Source organism: Corvus moneduloides, chromosome 18 (genome assembly GCF_009650955.1).
Source record: "Corvus moneduloides isolate bCorMon1 chromosome 18, bCorMon1.pri, whole genome shotgun sequence".
NCBI lineage: Eukaryota > Metazoa > Chordata > Aves > Passeriformes > Corvidae > Corvus > Corvus moneduloides.
In genome coordinates this window covers 5,861,791-5,881,703 of record NC_045493.1, presented here as the reverse complement: position 1 = coordinate 5,881,703, position 19,913 = coordinate 5,861,791, and the positions used below count along the sequence as shown (strand labels likewise).

The 19,913-nt window shown below is 56.2% G+C and overlaps 2 long non-coding RNA genes and 1 gene segment (V, D, J or C); 2 read left to right on the top strand and 1 right to left on the bottom strand.

Annotated features, from left to right (window-relative positions):
• Positions 1–1,084: 1,084 nt before the first annotated feature.
• Positions 1,085–19,913, bottom strand: part of LOC116453200 — a 37,963-nt gene continuing 19,134 nt past the window's right edge. Inside the window, 2 exon segments of the C gene segment in view lie at positions 1,085–1,576; positions 3,111–3,148. Coding sequence covers positions 1,257–1,576; positions 3,111–3,148 — 358 coding nt within the window.
• Positions 3,014–5,802, top strand: LOC116453208. The gene is made up of 2 exons (XR_004243709.1): positions 3,014–3,152; positions 5,717–5,802. It is a non-coding gene; the product is annotated as an uncharacterized LOC116453208 (long non-coding RNA).
• On the top strand, positions 10,763–14,702 carry LOC116453209. The gene is made up of 2 exons (XR_004243710.1): positions 10,763–10,819; positions 14,650–14,702. It is a non-coding gene; the product is annotated as an uncharacterized LOC116453209 (long non-coding RNA).

The window sequence follows — 19,913 nt, the reverse complement described above, 5'->3', positions numbered from 1 at the left end:
GGATAAGAAATAATGTTTCTTTACTAAAGAAGGGTCAATTTAGGATAGATAAAATTATGAAATTTTTTACTGTGAGAATGGTGAGGTGTTGACACAGGTAGCTGAGGGAAGCTGTGGATGTCCCATCCCTGGAAACATTCAAGGTCAGGCTGAAAGGGGCTCTGAGCAACTTGATCTGTTGATGTCCCTGTTGATGTCCCTCATTTCAGGGAGCTTGGATGGGATGACTTTTAAAGGTCCCTTCCAGCCCAACCCATTCTAGGGTTCTATGATTCTGTGTCCCCAGAAGACACTTGCAGGGACATGTGGCAACCCAAAGCCTGGTGGTGCAAGGCACTCCACTGGCACAGCCTGGTGGGGGGCGTGGGGGGGCCATCCCCCCCTTTCCCAAGAGGCTGGTGTGGGACACCTCCCCCAGAACTGCACACAGCGTGGCTGGGTGCTCGCAGCCCCTGTCCCTGGTGTGGCTTCAGGCTGCCCTGATGGGGTGACAGCAGCAGAGCACTGGTGCTTTCAGTACAGCCATGGCTGTCAGTCCTTCCATGGGCAGGGCTGCAGGGAAACTTCCCCAGGGCTGTGCTGGGGATGGGGACAGGGCGTGTGACGTGCAGGAGCCTGTGTTGCTGTGGCACAGGGTGTGATGGACAGACTGGTGCTTGTGCTAAACTGGCAGCTGCACCAGGACCCCCATTCCAGGAAGCAGGGGGGTGAGTGAGAAATGGGGACAGAGCCAGGCCTGGTGGCAAAGCGACATGGCTGGCCATGCCTCTGCCACAGGCCACATGTGCCTGCAAGGCACCGGGCGCCCAGAGGCCAACGAGCAAGGGTCGAGGATGGCACAGCCGGGGCCACGTGTTCAATGAGCGCATGAGGTGCCCCAGGCTGCTCATTCCCTGGTCTTGGCAGTGCCAGGGGGTTTCATTGGGCCCCCCAGAGTTGAGCAAAAGCTTCACAGAGCCCCTGCAATATGAGTGTGTGTGTACACATGTATATGTTCCCATCCCACCCTCCATACTGGTGCCACTGGGCTGGGGCCAGGCAGAGCGTGGGGAACGGGCGCGTTGGAAGGACACAGAGACAGGGATGCTGAGCCAGCGCTAGTTCAGTGTCGGTGTTTATTTGTGTGACACTCAGAGTGGGGAGACAGGAGCAGGGGACGGGGGGACGTGAGCAGAGACATCTGCAGCGGGGGGAGCCGCTGTTCCCAGAAGTGGGGAGGAGGGAGGGAGCCAGCAAGGGCCGGCAGGGCGGGGTTATTAGCACTCGGATCTTTTCACGGTCTTCTCCACATTTCCAGCCTCGTGCCTGACCTTGCACGAGACAGAATTGTAACTCTGCCACTTGCTGGCGTCCAGCGACAGGTAGCTGCTGGCCATGTACTGGTTGTTGCTCTGCCGCTGGGGCTGACTGGTCTCCACACCATTGGTGATGGTGCTGCCATCAGCCACCCATTCCACTGTCACGGAGCGCGGGTAGAAGTCCTCCATCAGACACACCAGGGTGGCTTTGCCCAGGGATGTCATCTCCTCGGAGGATGGCGCGAAGAGGTGGACGGTGGGAGCGGCCTTGGGCTGGCCTGCGAGGGACGAGAGTGGTGCGGGGTCAGAGAGGGCCCTGTCCCCTACCACAGCCCCTGCCTGCTCTGCTGGCACTACCCAGAAACTCCCCACTTTCCCCGCAGTCAAGAGCCTAAAATGCATAACTGTAATGTATTTAAATTTGGGATATATGTGTGTGTATATATATATATATATATATATATATAAAATATGTGCATATATGTGTAATATACATATACATACATCTCATATATACTTGTATATATGTTTTATATACAGTATATATACATACACACGCATATACGTATTACATATTATAGATACATACAGCTAATATACATAATACATATAAAGTGCACAATATACATACTTATGTAGTCCATATCATGTGAATAGATGTATAATTCTATAAAATGCATTTAACATGAATATTTATACATTTCTATAGCTCATATATATAAAAAGACATTTATATATATATATATATATATATATATCCCTAAATCTCAGATTTTTTGCCTTAAAGCCATTTCTCTCCTTTTACAAGGCAATTTTTAAAAATATACCCCAAAATTTCACAGACAAACCCTCCTGTTTTCTGCCCAGTTCTGCTTTCAGACATTTCCTGACTTGTCTCTGAAAAACTACCACTAAAAATCACCCAAAGGAAGAACAGAAAAAAGATATTTGGTCTTTCTGAGGTGGTTCTGCTGCCTTCTCCAATGTGCACTGTCTCTATTTCTATCTTCACCTCTTTTTTTATCTCTATCTCCATTCAAAAACCAGGATGACTCCATCATTAAATACTTTCTGATGAAGAAATGGTCAAAGAACATTTTTTCTCGATCTTAGCCCTGAGTAATTTGGTTCAAATTGGGATTTCTGGCCAAATTCTTTTAAAAATTACAGACAAAGACAGACAAATGGCATTTCTGGCAGCATTTTCAGCACAATAATCTCCATTTTTGACACTTCTTACCTGGATGGCGGGCTCTTCAAGATACCCCTGGAATCTTTTATCTAAGATTCCAGGGACATGCTTTTTTAATGTGAAGTCAGGGGTGGCTGTGGGCTGCTCACAGCCAAGGACAGGCTGTCCTTTCATGGCACCTGCACCCTTGGCCATGGGATCCCGCAGAAGCATCCCTGCCCCTCACCAGGGGTGACAGACTTAGTCCTCAGGACTAAGAGTTGAGGACTTAACTTACTTAGACTGACAAATTTCTTTGACAAAGACAAAAATCACCTCTTTTACAGACCTAAACCTGAGTTTCCTTCCCCCTGAAACCTCAGACACATTTCCTGGACAAATTTGAAGACTTTTTGACTGAGAAAATACCCCCCAATCCTCAGTGGCGTGCACAGAGTCGTCAGAGTCCGCAGGGACGAGACAGAGCCCCCGACGCCGGGCTTAGTGCCTGGCCCCGAACGGGTGGCAGACCCCAGCCCGGCGCCAAGTCCGAGAAAAAACACCCCAAATCACCAAAAATCGACAAAATGTCAAAATTCCGCGGTGGGGAAGGAAAGACCGAGGGGAAGTCGGCGACTCACCTAGGACGGTCAACGTCGTCCCGGCCCCGAATACACCACACAGTGACACAGGGCCACACAAAAACCTCCTGCCTCATGGCAGAGCAATCCTGGGCCCCATGGATGTGGCAGGATGGAGAGGATGGTCTGGAAATATCCCAATGGATGCAGTGGAATGAAGGTGATGGGATGGAGATGTCCCGATGGACACAGCAGGATGAAGGTGCGGGCACAGCTGTATCTGTGGGGTTTTGGTCCTGGCTCGGCTCTCAGTGCAGCTCCCACCACCAGCAAAGGAGCTAATAGCTGAAGGTCTCTTCAGGCAACTTATTTTTATTAATATTTACCCTAAAAATATGAAAAGGCAAAAAGCAGAGATGCCTACATAGAGCTGTGATAGCCAAGGAAGGGGTGAGCCAGAATCAGTTCCAGCTAAAACCAGTAAACTTCAAATTTCCCTGTAAAGGCTTGGCTGCTGCTTTGAAAAGCATTTCCCCAGTGTGGTGCCAATCCCACAGATTGGCAGATTCAGTGCTCAGCTTGGACCACTGAATGCCAACAGCACCAACGTAAATTGAACCCCCAGATATTCACACGGTGTGGTTTGTGCAAGTGGTTATAGAAAGAAGCAGAGTCAGTGAACTTCCTGAGTCACAGGAACTATATAAATAGCTCACTACAAAACAGGTGACACTGAAGATTTTGTAGTTTGAGACACTTTCTCTTTCAGAGGTTTGCTTTGCCTCTGGGAAAGTTTATGCTTTGGTGCAAAGCCAGAAACTATCCAAAAAAGAAAAAAAATCACTGAAATTGTCTATGCAAAGAATTTGGCTGAGCCAGTGCCCTCTATTGTGGATGATCATTTTCTGAGCATTTCTCAGGCTTCAATGAGGTTTCAGTTTCATTTTCTGGGAGGACAAAACAGGGGGACTCCTCAATCCTGCTCTTATCCTTGCGGAGAAGCATGGAGGAGCACAGAGGCTGTGCTGGATGCAGCAGGGTGTTGCTGAAGTAGCTTTTGGCATTGCCATCAGAGCAGAAGACCTTGACAGTCTCTCCCACATTGGCTGGCACCACAGATGGCTGACTCAACGATGCTGCCTGGACCAGGGAATGTGGAGAGGGTGAGGGGAAAAAAGGGAGTCAGTCAGTGTCCCAGAACAGCCCTCTCTGAGCTGCAGGACAGGGCTCCTGTGCCAGAAGGTCCTGATGGAACAGAGGGATCACTGCCCCAGACTGAGCCCAAGGCCTGAGCCCAAGGCCAGGACCCCATGAGGAGACCTGGCCGAGCAAGAGGCTGTGGCTGGCAGGAGCATGAGGTGATGGGGCTGATGGCAAAGCAATGCCAGGCACTGCACAGCAACAGGGTCACCTCCTGCACAGCATGGGGCAAGCAGGAGGCCATTCACAGCCAATGGCCATGGAGTGGGGACACAAAGCTGCCTCAAGCCCATAGCTCTGCTCAGCCCTGAGAGAGAGGGCACAGAGGGTCCATCCTTAACTCCTCCGTTTCCAGAGAGCTGAGCCCCCTGCAGCGATGGTCCAGGAGCTCCTGGCACAGCTGGGCTGGGAGCTGGGCAGGCAGGCAGCTGGCAGGGCCCTGGGCACCAGCCAGGGAGATCAGGAGTAGCTCTGGAGCACAGGGCAGGGACAGGGCTGCTGGGAGGTCATCCCGGCACTTCTTCATTGAGGGTGTGGGCAAACGCTGGACAGGCTTCCCAGAGAGCTAGATGATATCCCAGGCCTGCAAGTGTTACACAGGCACTTGGACAATGCCCTACATTTTGGTCATCCCTGAAGTGGCCACGCAGTTAGACTATGTGATCATTGAAGGCCTCTTCCATCGGAAATATTCTATTCAGTTCTATCCTATCTGCTCTCATCCACAAATGACAAGGAAACGGCTGTAACGATGGAGCTGTGTCACTGGGAACAGCCACATTCACCACAGGGCAGAAAAGGGCAGGGTCGTGCCAGGGACCTGCCCCACCATCAAACAGGGACAGCAGAGACTCCTAATTGGCCCCTGCCACGGCAGGAGAACGTTGTACCCCTTCTCCATTGCTCCATTTCACCATGGTAACATTATCACTGCCACTCTTGTAGATACCACATGAACAGACAGCCTTGTCCTGGGCTTGGAGCCCAGAGATGGGTACTGTACTCATGGAGCTGGACTGGGATCTGGAGAATTGTGAAGAGATGTCCAGTAGTCCCAAGTCATTGTAGTAGAATCACAGTGACAGGGGCACAGCCAGGAAATTTAGGCTGGTACCAGTCACAGCTGCTGCCATCCATGGAGCAGATGACTTTGATGGCTTGTCCCATCCCCAAGTAGAGCTGACAGAGCACTGCCTGGACCAGGGAGCCTGGAGAGGGAGAGGATGGAGAGAAGAAGATGGGGGTCAGCCAGTGACGTGGAGCATGGCCCTCTGTGGTCAAGGGAACAGTGAAAGGACAAATCTGCCTGCAGGCAGATGGGACATACATGGGACATGGCAGCGCTGCTGCGAGGTCATAACTTCCTCAAATGACGGGGGATGGGCACAGTCCTGGGGCTCCAAGGGATGGCTGAGGCAGGAGGTTTTTGTACCACTTCCCCATTGCTCTGTGTCACTGTGCAGCAGTACTGCTGCTGTCATAGCTACCACAGAAATAGACAGCCTCGTCCTCGGCCTGGACCCCAGTGATGGTTAACGTGGCCGTGGAGCCGGACTTGGATCCGGAGAATCGCGAAGGGATGCCCGAGGGTCTCTTGTCATTGTAGTAGATCACAGTGACAGGGCCACTGCCAGGGACCTTCTGCTGATACCAGCCATAGCTGTAGCTGCTACCAGAGCAGGTGATCTTGACCGTCTCTCCCACGTTGGCCGACAGCGAGGACGGCTGATTCAGCGCTGCCTGGACCAGGGAACCTGGAGAGGGAGAGAAGAGAGGGGAGAAGACGGGGCTCAGTCAGTGTCCCAGGGGCACAGACCTGCCTGGGCAGCAGGACGGGGCCCCTGTGCCCAAAGGCCCCGTCCAGGCACAGCGAGTCTGGCCATGGCACCTGTGCTGTGGGCGAGCACCACGAGGAGAAGAGGGACCCAGGCCATGGTTCAATCCCACCAGCTCAGTGTCCCCAGAATGATGGGGCTGTGCCGTGGACCCTGACTCCCTTTTAAGCCCCTGCCCGCCCAGGACACCTCCCCTCCATGCAAATCCGACCCTGCGGGCACGGCCGGATCCTGCCTGCGCCTCTCTCCGCACATCCCTCCCCGCTCCACACCCAGCCCCTCCACCCCAGATGCAGCAGGGCTTGTCCCCAGGCACAAAGAATGGACACCTCCCAGCTCTGAGCCTGAAACCCAACAGCACAGACGCCCCTGTCCCCAGACCAGGCTGAGTGGCTGCAGTGCCTAAGGAGAAGGGAGAGCTGGGCACTGGGGCAAGGGCATGCAGGATCACCTGCAGCTCCCAGTGATGGGGCTGGAATAATGCCAAGCTCCACAATTGCCCAACTTATTTTTGGCATTTTTTCCTCCCATGAGTGTTCCAGGCCCCTGACTCTTCTTCTGACAGCTGAGATCCACCACTCAAGACCAAGATTTTTGCTCTTCCCAGACATTCACACCCCAGAACAATGGGAGCAGGCCAGCACCGAGCCCCGGGGTCCAGCAATGCCTCCCCATGAGCTGATCATGAGCCCAAGGTGCTGGTGCTCAGCAGAGGCAGCCAGAGCTGGGGCAGCCCCTGGTCAGCCCTGCTCTGACTCGGGGCACAGGGATTGTGGCTATCTTTGGCAGTCCCAACCCAGACAAAGAGCGGCTGCACCCCAGGAAATTCCCTCTCCCCCAGGACCCTCCCTGTCCCTGACTATGCTGTCCCCAGGGTACTCAGGGCACCAGGAGCTCATCCGGCATGGGCAGGGCAGGGCTGCAGGGTTGTCTCCCTGTGAGCAGCACAGAGGGGATCTGCTGGAGCAGAGCACATGTCCCATGGCAGGAACTGCTACAAAGGCACAGATGCTGCTCCACATTGTGTCTGGGAAGCAGCAAGCAGCACCTGAGAGTGTGCCACTGGAGCAACAGTGGGCTTGTGTCTTTCTTTTCCCATGCTGGGAGTTACCATGGCCCTGATCACCACTGGTGTCCCAGCCAGAAGAGTGAGAGCCTCCTCCTGCTTCTCCTCCTCCTCTGCCAGCCATGGGTAATGTGGCCATGGAGATGAGTGTGTTCCCAAGTGCTGTATATCCCCTCCCAAAATGCCAGGGAACAGGCACAGACCTGGGGCTCTAAGGGGACGCCAGGCTGGGACACCAGGCACAGCCACATTCAGTGCAGGGCAGCAAGGGCAGGGCCATGGTGGGGACCTAATTCCCCATCAAGCAGGCACAGCCGAGACTCCTGACTGATGTCTGCAATAGCAGGAGGTTTTTGCATCACTTCCCCATTGCTGCATGTCACCGTGGCAGCATCACTGCTGCTGTCCTGACCACCAGAGAAATAGACAGCCTCGTCCTCGGCCTGGACCCCAGTGATGGTTAACGTGTTCGAGGAGCCGGATGTGGATCCGGAGAATCGCGAAGGGATGCCCGAGGGTCTGTTGGTGCTGCTGTAGATCACAGTGACAGGGCCACTGCCAGGGACCTTCTGCTGGAACCAGCCATAAGCATTGTTGCTACTGCCAGAGCAGGTCAAGGTGTTTTGCTGCAGAGACATGGACACTGGGGACAGCTAAGCCAGAGCCATATGAGAGCCATGGGCTGCAGCAGAAGCTCTCCATGCCCAGCCCGAGTACCCCAGGCTCCCATGTTCTGGCAAATGGCCACACGCCCAGCCCTGAGCTGCCAGGGTGGCTGCAAAGCTGCTGGGCCCTGGGCAGGACTCAGGCTGTGGAGCAGATATGTGGCAAAGGTGTTCTTGGGCAGCTCCACGGGCTGCAGCTCCTAACACTGTCCCAGGCTCCTCTGCCCCTCACATGGACATTGGGCAGTGGGGATGAGCCCAGGCAAGGGCTTCTGCAGCACCAGGGCCCAATCCATGGGGACACAGTCATAGAATCATAGAATGGTTTGAGTTGGAAGGGACATTAAAGACCATCTGGTTCAACACCCCTGCAATGGGCAGGGACACCTTTCCCTGGACCAGGTTGCTCAAAGCCTCATTCAACTTTGCCTTGAAGACTTCCAGGCATGGGCCATCCACAAGTTCTCTGGAAAACCTGCTCCAGTGCCACATCATGCTCAGAGTCACAGCCCTGAGACATGGAACACAAAGGGAAGACATCGAGGAAAGGAAAGGAGAAGTCCAAAGCTGGAGAGGTGGTCATGCCCGGCGGAGTGGAATGAGGCACCAAAACCGGCCTTTTTGACACTCAAAATCTCGCTTGCCTGTGGCTTGGTTTCACCATGAGATCAGCACTGCTGCTGGTGTCAAAGCTACCACAGTAATAGACAACCTCGTCCTCAGCTTGAACACCAGTGATCCTCAGGAGGCAGACACAAAACCAGAGAATGGCCAAGGGATGTCCAAGGGACTCCTGTCATTCCAGTAGATCACAGTGACAGGGGCACTGCCAGGGACCTTCTGCTGGAACCAGCCATACTCATTGCTGCTCCCAGAGCACATAACCCAGACAGTTTGTCCCAGGTTGGCTGGCACCGACTGACTGGACAAGGGAGCCTGGAGAGGGAGAGGTGAAAGGCAATAAGATGGGGGTGAGCCATTGCCCCAGGAGCACATCCCTGCCCAGGCAGTGCCACAGGGCTCCTGAGCCCAATGGTCCAATGAGGGAGAGGGACCCGGTCATGGCTACAGAAACTTGGGGCACTCAGAGCCCAGGCTGGCCCAGAGCAATGCAGCAGCGGCAGCTTCAGCAGCAGAGCAGCAAGAGGGCTAGCGAAGCAAAAGGTAACAGGGCTGGGGATGAGGCAGTGCCATTCCTATTATAGGGACAGGGGAAAGAGTCACCTCCTGTGCCTTGTTGTGCACAGTCCTGTCCTCGGGCAGGGGAACTGCCTCAACTCCACTGTCACAGCTTTGTTTGGCCACGAGGAAAAATGGCTCAAAACCTTCCTCTGTTGACACTGGGTTCTGTGCCTCACTTCCCCATTACTCACTGGCATCGTCACCCACATCAGCAGCACTGCTGCTGTCCCAGCTACCACAGAAACAGACAGCCTTGTCCTTGGCCTGGACCCCAGTGATGGTTAACGTGGCCAAGGAGCCGGATATGGATGCAGAGGACTGTGAAGGGATGCCTGAGGGTCTGTTGTTGCTGCCATAGATCACAGTGACACAGCCCAAGGCGTCCCAGCACAGAGGCAGCAGGAGGAGGACATGGTCATCAGTAGCAAGAAGTGATGAGTTTGGGAATGAAGCCACACTGATCTTTGTAGGGATAAGGACAATGACCTTCAGACATGAGGGAGAGCAAGAGAGCCTCCAGTTCTGTGGGATAAGGAAAGAAGGACATTTGCAGCCATTTCTGTACAGAGGGGACAGGGACCTGCCCCATAGCCAGCCAGGAGGGAGGAGGGCTGAACTCTTTTCTTTAGTTTTGGAGTCTGGAAAGCTTTGGAATCCTCACTTCCTACTTCTTGTTGTCACTATACAACATAGCCACCACTGCTGCTGTCAGCACTACCACAGAAATAGACAGCCTCGTCCTCGGCCTGGACCCCAGTGATGGTTAACGTGTTCGAGGAGCCGGATGTGGATCCGGAGAATCGCGAAGGGATGCCCGAGGGTCTCTTGGTGTTTTCATAGATCACAGTGACAGGGCCACTGCCAGGGACCTTCTGCTGATACCAGCCATAGTAGCTGCCACCCCCGGAGCAGGTGATCCTGACGGTGTCTCCCACGTTGGCTGACAGCAAGGACGGCTGAGTCAACGATGCTGCTGGACCAGGGAACCTGGACAGAAAGAGAAGATTTGGGGAGGGGGGGGGGGGGAGTGTCAGTCAGTGCCCCAGCAGCACTGCCCTCCCCAGGCAGGAGAAGAGTAATGGGAGAACTCTATCTTCAGGCACATGTGGGACACCCTGGGTACAGCCCCCACCCCAGGCACACCTGAGGGATTGCTGGAGCAAGAGCCTGACCCTCTCCCTGCCCACTGCCCCTTGGGGCACTCCTCATCCCAGGCACTGAGGCTGGACAGCCCGGGGACATGGCCTGCTGCGGACACCCAGAGTCTGGGGCAGTAGGAGACACCCCTGCCCATGGACCGGCACGAACCACGTCCAGGCCAGCAGCCAGGGACTGCAAGGCAGGGGGGCCCCAGGCAGTGAGAAGCTCTGTGTGGTTAGAATGCATGACAAAGCAATGGGGACATCTTCAGCACACCATGGCCACCAGATGGGATGTGGCATGAGGACAGAATTGCAGGCAAGACCCTGCAAAGCAAGAGCCACAATAGCTGCAGGCACCAAGGGTAGGAACTGCCTATGCTCTGAAGATCTTCCCCACACAGGGAAAGGTTCAGCAGTGAAGAGGAGAGAAAGAATTACCCCGGCATCAACAAGACCCTGAGCAGCACTGCTCTCCCAGCCACCACAGAAATAGACAGCCTCGTCCTCAGCCTGGACCCCAGTGATGGTTAACGTGGCCGTGGAGCCAGACCCGGATCCGGAGAATCGCGAAGGGATGCCCGAGGGTCTGTTGGTATTATCGTAGATCACAGTGACAGGGCCACTGCCAGGGACCTTCTGCTGATACCAGCCATAATAGTTGCTGCTACCACCAGAGCAGGTGATCTTGACAGTCTCTCCCACGTTGGCTGACAGCGAGGACGGCTGACTCACTGCTGCTGCCTGGACCAGGCAACCTGGAGAGGGAGAGGAGAGAGGGGAAAAGATGGGGCTCAGTCAGTGTCCCAGGAGCACAGACCTGCCTGGGGAGCAAGGTTAAAGGGAAGGCCACAGTCAGAAGAGAATGGACCCAGATATGGTCACCAGCATATTTGAGGAGTAGAGCCCCAGCAAAGGCATCTCAGCAGAGAAGCAGCTCTGGCAGACGCTGGAGGACATGGTTAACAGTGGCAAGAGGCAGTGAGGTTGGGAACACAGCTATACCATGAGTTTTGAAGGGACAAGGACAATGGTCCCCAGCCACAAAGTCACCTCCTGTTCTCTGGGACAAAAAATGGAATTCATAGCCATGGTCATGCAGAGGAGACAAAAACCTGCCCCAGCCCCACATCCATAACTCTGCTTGGTCATGAGAAGGACTGCAAATCTCCATTTTTAATTCCTCTGCACCTCATTTGAAAATCTGTCACTTCACCAGCATAGCTGCTGCTGTCCCTGCCACCACAGAAACAGACAGCCTCGTCCTCGGCCTGGACCCCAGTGATGGTTAACGTGGCCGTGGTGCCGGATGTGGATCCAGAGAACTGTGAAGGGATGCCCGAGGGTCTCCTATCATTAGCATAGATCACAGTGACAGGGGCACTGCCAGAGACCTTCTGCTGATGCCAGCCATAATAGTTGTCGCCACTCCCCGAGCAGGTGATCCTGACGGTGTCTCCCACACTGGCTGACACCGAGGATGGCTGAGTCACCGCTGCCTGGACCAGGGAACCTGGAGAGGGAGAGGAGAGAGAGGAGAAGAAGGAGAGAAATCTGAGCCCCAGGAACACAGCTTTCCCAGGGCAGCAGGATGTAGCCCTGTGCCCAGAAGCCCTATCCAGGCACAGCGAGTCTGGCCATGGCACCTGAGCTGTGGGCGAGCACCACGAGGAGAAGAGGGACCCAGGCCATGGTTCAATCCCACCAGCTCAGCGTCCTCACACTGGTGAGCTGTGCTGTGGACCTTGTATAGCTTTTAAGCAACCACCTGCCTGGGCCATGGCTCCTCCATGAAATTTAGACTCATTCCTCAGAAACAGCATCCTCCAGAATCTGCGGTCAGCAGCAACCATCCTGCAGTGTGCCTCAGTCCTGAGCAGCACTGCTGTCCTGACCACCACAGACATAGACAGCCTCGTCCTCGGCCTGGACCCCAGTGATGGTTAACGTGCCCCCGGAGCCAGAGAATCGTGAAGGGATGCCCGAGGGTCTCTTGTCATCGCTGTAGATCACAGTGACAGGGCCACTGCCAGGGACCTTCTGCTGATACCAGCCATAGCCAGAGCTGCTGCTACTCCCCGAGCAGGTGATCCTGAACATGTCTGCCACATTTGCTGATAGCGAGGACGGCTGACTCGCTGCTGCTGCCTAGACCAGGGAACCTGGAGAGGGAGAGGAGAGAGGGGAGGAGATGGGAGTCAGTCAGTGTCCCAGGGGCACAGACCTCCCCAAGGAAGAGGATGAGGCCCCTGTGCCCAAAGGCCCTGTCCTGGCCCAGCAAGTCTGGCCATGGCACCTGAGCTGTGGGCAAGCACTGCAAGGAGGAGAAGGGCCCAGGCCATGGTACAGTCCCACCAGCTCCATGTCCTCAGCCTAATGGGGATGTGCCTTGAACCCTGACTGGACTTTGAGCTCCCCACCTGCCCAGGCACAGGCCTTCCATGGATACGTGGCCCCCAATGGTCCCTGGAGCTCCTGTCCCACTGCTACCCCCACATACTGCAGGCATCTCTGGCCCACCAAAGATCGCTCTGGGCTGCCTGCTCCTTCCCCAGCATGGCTGATGAGCTCTCAGCTGAGCCAGGGACCACCCCGAGCCTGTTCCTGCCCAGTAGGACCATGGCCTCGCTGCACCAGCAGCTCCTGTGCACAGAGCAGGGGACAGCCCCGCCTGCCCATGGGGACGCATCCAGCTGCCCTCGAGCACCCAAGGCTGGTTGGAGATCCTGGTCCCGGGGCACTGTGCTCCCTGGGCGCTGATCAGCAGCAGGGACAGAGCAGCTGGGAAAACCACATCCTGCTTCAGTCGAGGCTGCCACCCTGGGCCTCTCTGAATTGCCACAAGAGAGCTGTGGAGCAGAGAAATGGGCCTTTGAAAGGGAATGGGAACCACACCAAGACCAGGAGCTTCAAGGCTCCACAACACTAAGGAAATTCAAGCCCCCAGTTCCTCCAAATTCAAGGTGAGCTGAGGGTCTCCAGCAGCTTTGCAGCAACCGTGGGTGGAGCTGGGCCGGGGTTTGTACCAGTCCCGAGCACGTAGCACGTCCACTCTTGTCCGGCCAGGGGCAGCCCCTCTGCCTCCTGCCCACAGCACGGCCCACGGCAGCCGCCAAGGAGCCTGCGGGGCTGCTCTGCACCTCGCTGGCACCCGCTGGCACCCGGCTGGCCACAGCCCCTTTGCCTCCTGCGCGCCCCGTGAGCCTCAGCACTGTGCAGTGGGGCCACACTGACACCGTGTGGGGACCAGAAGGGCCTCAGGGACAGCACTGCAGGAACCCAGAGCCCAGCCCGGCACAGGACTCTGCCCTCGCTGCCTCTCACCCCTGCCACGGCTTCCACCAGGTCCAGACATTCCTCCAGCCCTGGCCACAACCTTCAGGGTTTCTGTGAGGCACCCTGCCCACGGCAGCCCGTGCTCACAGGGGAGAGCCTCTCACACAGACACAGGGTCCTTTGGCACAGGTGCTGTCACCAGAGATGAGTTGGCATCAGCCCTGAACTGGCAGGGACTGGCAGGGACCAGAATGTCCAGAGATCATGATAGGGATTGTCCCAGCTCCTCTGAGCAACCACAGAACAAGACATTTTCAGGGCAAGAACAAGTAGCCACACCACAGCTCTTCACTTCCAGGAGCCATGTCACTTCAGTGTCCTGCAGCAGCACTGAGGGCCCCTTGGTGCTATCCTAGATCACAGTGACAGCAGCACTGCCAGGGACCAGGCATAGCCAGTGATACCCTCGGAGCAGGAGATTTTGATGGTTTCTCCAGCATTGGCTGACACTGAGGACGGCTGACTCAGAGATGCTTCCTGCACCAGGGAATGTGGAGAGGGACAAGAGAGAGGCGAGAAAAGGGGGACCCTCAGTGTTCCAGGAACATGGCAATCTCCTGGGCAGGGGGATCGGGAAAGCCACAGTCAGAGGAGAATGGGTGCAACCACAGCCACCAGTGAATTTGGGGAGCAAAGCCAAGCCCATTGCACCCCAAGGCATCCCAGCACAGAGGAACCTCTGGTGGCAGCAGCAGGAGGACATGGTCATCAGTAGCAAGAGGCAGTGGGATGGGGGACAAGGCCACACCATGAGTTTTGTAGGGACCAGGACAATGGTCCTCAGGCACAGAGTCACCTCCAGTGCTCTGGGACACAAAAGGGGGCACCTGTGTAGCCATGGTCATGCAGAGGCAACAAAACCTGCCCCAATACAACATCCAAAACTCTGCTTGTTTGTGAGTAGAAAAGATTTCTCTCGACCTCACTTGAAAACCTCCCTTTGTCACTACACCAACATAGCTGCTGTCAAGACCACCACAGAAATAGACAGCCTCGTCCTTGGCCTGGACCCCAGTGATGGTTAACGTGGCCGTGGAGCCGGATGTGGATCCGGAGAATCGCGAAGGGATGCCCTCGGGTCTGTTATCACGATAGATCACAGTGACAGGGGCACTGCCAGGGACCTTCTGCTGATACCAGCCAGCATAAGCATAGCTGCTGCTAAGCCCAGAGCAGGTGATCCTGACAGTCTCTCCCACGTTGGCTGACAGCGAGGACGGCTGCTGAGTCAGCGCTGCCTGGACCAGGGAACCTGGAGAGGGAGAGAAGAGAGGGGAGAAGACGGGGGTCAGTCAGTGTCCCAGGGGCACAGACCTGCCTGGGCAGCAGGATGGGGCTCTGAGACCCAACATCCCAAGATACCAGAGTGGCCCAGAGACACACACAGAACACAGGCCATGAGGGTTCCTCCACCGTGCTGACCAGCACTGCTGCCTTCATTGTTACCACAGAAATAGACAGCCTCATCCTCGGCCTGGACCCCAGTGATGGTTAACGTGCCCGTGGAGCTGGATGTGGATCCAGAGAATCACAAAGGAATTCCTGAGGGTCTGTTGTCATTAGCATAGATCACTGTGACAGGGCCACTGCCAGGGACCTTCTGCTGGAACGAGGCATAGCCAAAGCTGCTGCTAGCCCCAGAGCAGGTGATCCTGACCGTCTCTCCCACGTTGGCTGGCAGCAAGGACGGCTGACTCACTGCTGCTGCCTGGACCAGGGAACCTGGAGAGGGAGAGGGGAGAGGGGGATCAGCCAGTCTCCCAGGAGCACAGGTCTGCCTGGGCAAGGTTACAGGGAATGCAGCTGTCATGGCCAGAACAGACAGGGACATGGTCCCAGGCCCATTGCAGGAGCAGAGCCCAGCCCATTGCAGAATGGCTGCACACAGGCAGCTCTGGCAGCATGTGGGGACATGATCATCAGTAGCAAGAGGCTGTGAGGAACACAGCTGCACCAAGAGCTTTGTCGGGACCAGGACAATGGGCCCCAGCTGCAAAGTCAGCTCCTGATCTGTGCGACACCAAAGACAGGACATTCCCTTCTGTGGCCATGCAGAAGGGACAGGATTCTGCCTCAGCTGCACATCCAGCCAGGAGGGAGAAGGGCCAAAATCTTTCCTCTGGTTTTGGAGTCTGACTCACAGGTACTCATTGTCACCACACACCATAGCTGCCACTGCTGCTGTCAGCACCACCACAGAAACAGACAGTCTCGTCCTCAGCTTGGAGCCCACTGATGGTTAACGTGCCCACGTTGCTGGACCAGGATCCAGAGAATCACAAAGGGATGCCTGAGGGTCTCTTGTCATTGCTGTAGATCACAGTGACAGGGCCACTGCCAGGGACCTTCTGCTGATGCCAGCCAGAATAAGGATAGCTGCCAATGCTACTGGAGCAGGTGATTCTTATGGTCTCTCCCACCTTGGCTGACACTGAGGATGGCTGACTCACTACTGCTGCCTGGACCAGGGAACCTGGAGAGGGAGAAAAGAGAGGGGAGAAGACGGGGCTCAGTCAGTGTCCCAGGGGCACAGACCTGCCTGGGCAGCAGGACAGGGCCTCTGTGCCCAGAAGCCCCATCCAGGCACCGCAAGTCTGGCCATGAAACCTGAGCTGTGGGCGAGCACCACGAAGAGAGGAGGGGCCCAGGCCATGGCACAATCCCACCAGCTCCATGTCCTCACACTGTGGCAACCAACACCCTCTTATGTGCCTGCTCTCCTGGCACAGGTCCTTCATGGAAATGTGGCCCCTAACATTTCCTGACAGCTCCTGTCCCACTGCTCCCCTTCTCTCTAGCCCACCAATGCAGCAAGATCGCTCCAGGCCACCTGCTTCCTTGGCCACTCAGCATGTCCTGCTCCATGCTCAGACACCACAAGCCAGTGTCTCTCAGATGCCACAGGACTATGCTAGGCTTCATCGAGTTGTCTGGGCAGAGGCCCCTCAACCTTAGCCAAGATCAGCTCCTCCATCCACTCCCTTCCCACACAAGGGCTTCTGCGCAGGGCTCCGTGCCTGCAGCTGCCCCAGACAAGCCCATGGCCCCCCACCAGTGCTGAGCTTCCACAGCACCCCCACTGCAGGCACCACCCCAGCACCAGTGACGCTCCCCCCTTGTCAGCAGCACCCCAGGGAACACAAGGGCTCTGCATCCTGCAGCCTCTGCAGCACGAGGGCCCGTGCCCAGCCTGCCCAGCCCCACACACCTGCACACACCTCTCCACACCACTCTTCCCAGACCGGCCTCTGCCTTTCCATGCTGCTCCTTTGGCCGTAGAGGCAGACAAGGGAAATCACAAAGTGATGCTCAAGGGTATCTTGTTGCTGTAGTGACAGGGGCACTGCCAGGGACCCTCTGCTTGGACCAGCCAGCACAAGTCTAGCTACTGCTAAACCCCGAGCAGCCGATCTTTACAGTTTCTCTGAGGCTGGCTGACACCAAGGATGGCTGACTTGCAATACTGCCTGGGCCAGGAGAGCTGGAGAAGGAGACAGGAGAAGACAGGGTTCAGTAAGGAAGGCAGCTCTGCCCTGATGCATGACACTGGAATGTATCGACTCATCGCTGAACTCTGCCACAGTAGAAGGTTTTTCTACCACTTCAGCAATCCTCTGAGCCACTGTGGCAGCATCACTGCTGCCGTCATTGCTACCACAGAAATAGACAGCCTCGTCCTCAGCCTGGACCCCAGTGATGGTTAACGTGTTCGAGGAGCCGGATGTGGATCCGGAGAATCGCGAAGGGATGCCCGAGGGCCTGTTGTTATCGTTGTAGATCACAGTGACAGGGCCACTGCCAGGGACCTTCTGCTGGAACCAGCCATAATCGCTGCTGCTGCTAGCCCCAGAGCAGGTGATCCTGACCGTCTCTCCCACGTTGGCTGACACCGAGGACGGCTGATTCAGTGATGCTGCTGGACCAGGGAACCTGGAGAGGGAGAGGAGACAGGGGAGAAGCCAGGACTCTGACTGAGTCCCAGGAGCACAGACCTGCCTGGATAAGGTTATAGGGAATGCCACAGTCAGAGGAGAACAGACATGGAAAATGGCCACAGGCACAAGTGGGGAGCAGAGCCCAGCCCCAGGTATCCCAGCACAGAGGCAGCAGCAGGAAGACATGGCCATTCATAGTAGGTCAGAGGACAGTGGGAGACAAAGCCACGCTATGGGTTTTGTAGCAAGCAGGACCGTGAGCACCAGCCACAAAGTCACCTCCCACTCTCGAGGACACAAAATGGGCGAAATTAAGAGCCATGGTCATGTGGAGGAGACAAAATCTTGCTCCAGTCTCACATCCACAACTCTGCTTGGCCATGAGAAGGACAGAAAGTGCCCATTTTTAATTCCTCTGTACCTCACTTGAAAATCTGTGTCACCAGCACTGCTGCTGTCCCAGCCGCCACAGAAATAGACAGCCTCATCCTCGGCCTGGACCCCAGTGATGGTTAACATGCCCGTGGAGCTGGATGTGGATCCAGAGAATCACGAAGGGATGCCCGAGGGTCTGTTGTTATTAGCATAGATCACAGTGACAGGGCCACTGCCAGGGACCTTCTGCTGGAACCAGGCATAGCCAAAGCTGCTGCTAACCCCAGAGCAGGTGATCCTGACTGTCTCTCCCACGTCGGCTGACAGCGAGGATGGCTGATTCAGTGATGCTGCTGGACCAGGCAACCTGGAGAGGGAGAGGACAGAGGGGAGGACAGGGGGTGAGTAAGTGACCTGGGAACACAGATCTCCCCAGGCAGTGCAACAGGGATAGCATCCCTGTGCTCAGTCCCCAGCTGGGCACAGTGAGTCTGGCCAGGACACCTGCACCAGGGATGAATAACATGGCAAGGAGGGGGCAAGGCCAGCCAGGTGCCAGCTGCTCAGGCAACACAGGATGGGGATGGGTTCAGGCTCCTTGTTGTTGTGGGGTCATAGTGGCACATTGTCCCTGGTCAGGGGCTTCCCTGAGGGCCAGAGGTGCTTGGGCTCCTGAACAGGCTGAACATGAACCCAGTGGGCTGGCACTGAGCAGACACAGCCAATGCAGCCTTAGCCCAGCAGCTCCTCTTGCAGCACAACAGAGCATTCCCTTACCAGCTCTGATCTGCCCCAGCAGCCTCAAGAGTGTGCCCGGAGCTCCTGTGCCCGTGGGAAATGTCCCTTCCCAGCTTTGAAGGCAAAGCTTTGTCCCAGCTCCCTGGCCCATGGCATGTCCCTAGCTCTCACTGCTGGGGCCACAAGGCTGAGCCCCCTGCGGTGATGTCCAGGGGCTTGTGGCAAAGCAGGGCTGGCAGCTGTGCTGGGAGGCAGCTGGCCCGGCCCCGGGCACCAGCTGAGGAGCACAGAGGGACCTTGGCCCTGGAGCAGTGTGCAGGGGCAGGGCTGCTGGGAGGTCATCCTTTCTCCAAATGACAGGGGATGGGCATGCTCCTGGGACTGTAAGAGACATCTGAGCTGGGAGGCTTTTGTATCACTTCCCCATTGCTCTGTGGCACCGTGCAGCACCACTGCTGCTGTCATCACCACCACAGAAATAGACAGCCTCGTCCTCGGCCTGGACCCCAGTGATGGTTAACGTGCCCGTGGAGCCGGATGTGGATCTGGAGAATCGCGAAGGGATGCCCGAGGGTCCCTTGTTGCTATCGTAGATCAGAGCGACAGGGGCAGTGCCAGGGAGCTTCTGCTGATGCCAGCCATAGCTGCCACTGCTACCAGAGCAGGTGATCCCTGACCGTGTCTCCAACGTTGGTTGACACTGAGGATGGCTGAGTCAGTGATGCTGCCTGGACCAGGGAACCTGGAGAGGGAGAGGAGAGAGGGAAAAAGATGGGGCTCAGTCAGTGTCCCAGGTACACAGACCTGCCTGGGCAGGAGGAGAAGGCTCCTGTTCCCAAGGTGCCCAAGATGAAATGAAGGGGCCCAGAGCCACAGACAGAACCTAAAGCATGAGGGTGCTGCAGGGAGAAACATCAGCAGCAGGAGGAGGCAAAATGCTGGAGTCAGTGCCTCCACCGTGTTGACCAGCACTGCCGTCATTGCCAACACAGAAATAGACAGCCTCGTCCCCAGCCTGGACCCCAGTGATGGTTAACGTGCCCCCAGAGGCGGACTGGGATCTGGAGAATAGTGAGGGGATGCCTGAGCGTCTCCTGTCATTCCAGTAGATCACAGTGACAGGGGCAATGCCTGGGACCTTCTGCTGGAACCAGGCATAGTTGCTGTAGCTACTCCCAGACCAGGTGATCCTGACAATCTCCCAGGAGCACAGGTCTCCCTGGGCAAGGTTACAGGGAATGCAGCTGTCATGGCCAGAACAGACAGGGACATGGTCCCAGGCCCATTGCAGGAGCAGAGCCCAGCCCATTGCAGAATGGCTGCACACAGGCAGCTCTGGCAGCATGTGGGGACATGATCATCAGTAGCAAGAGGCTGTGAGGAGCACAGCTG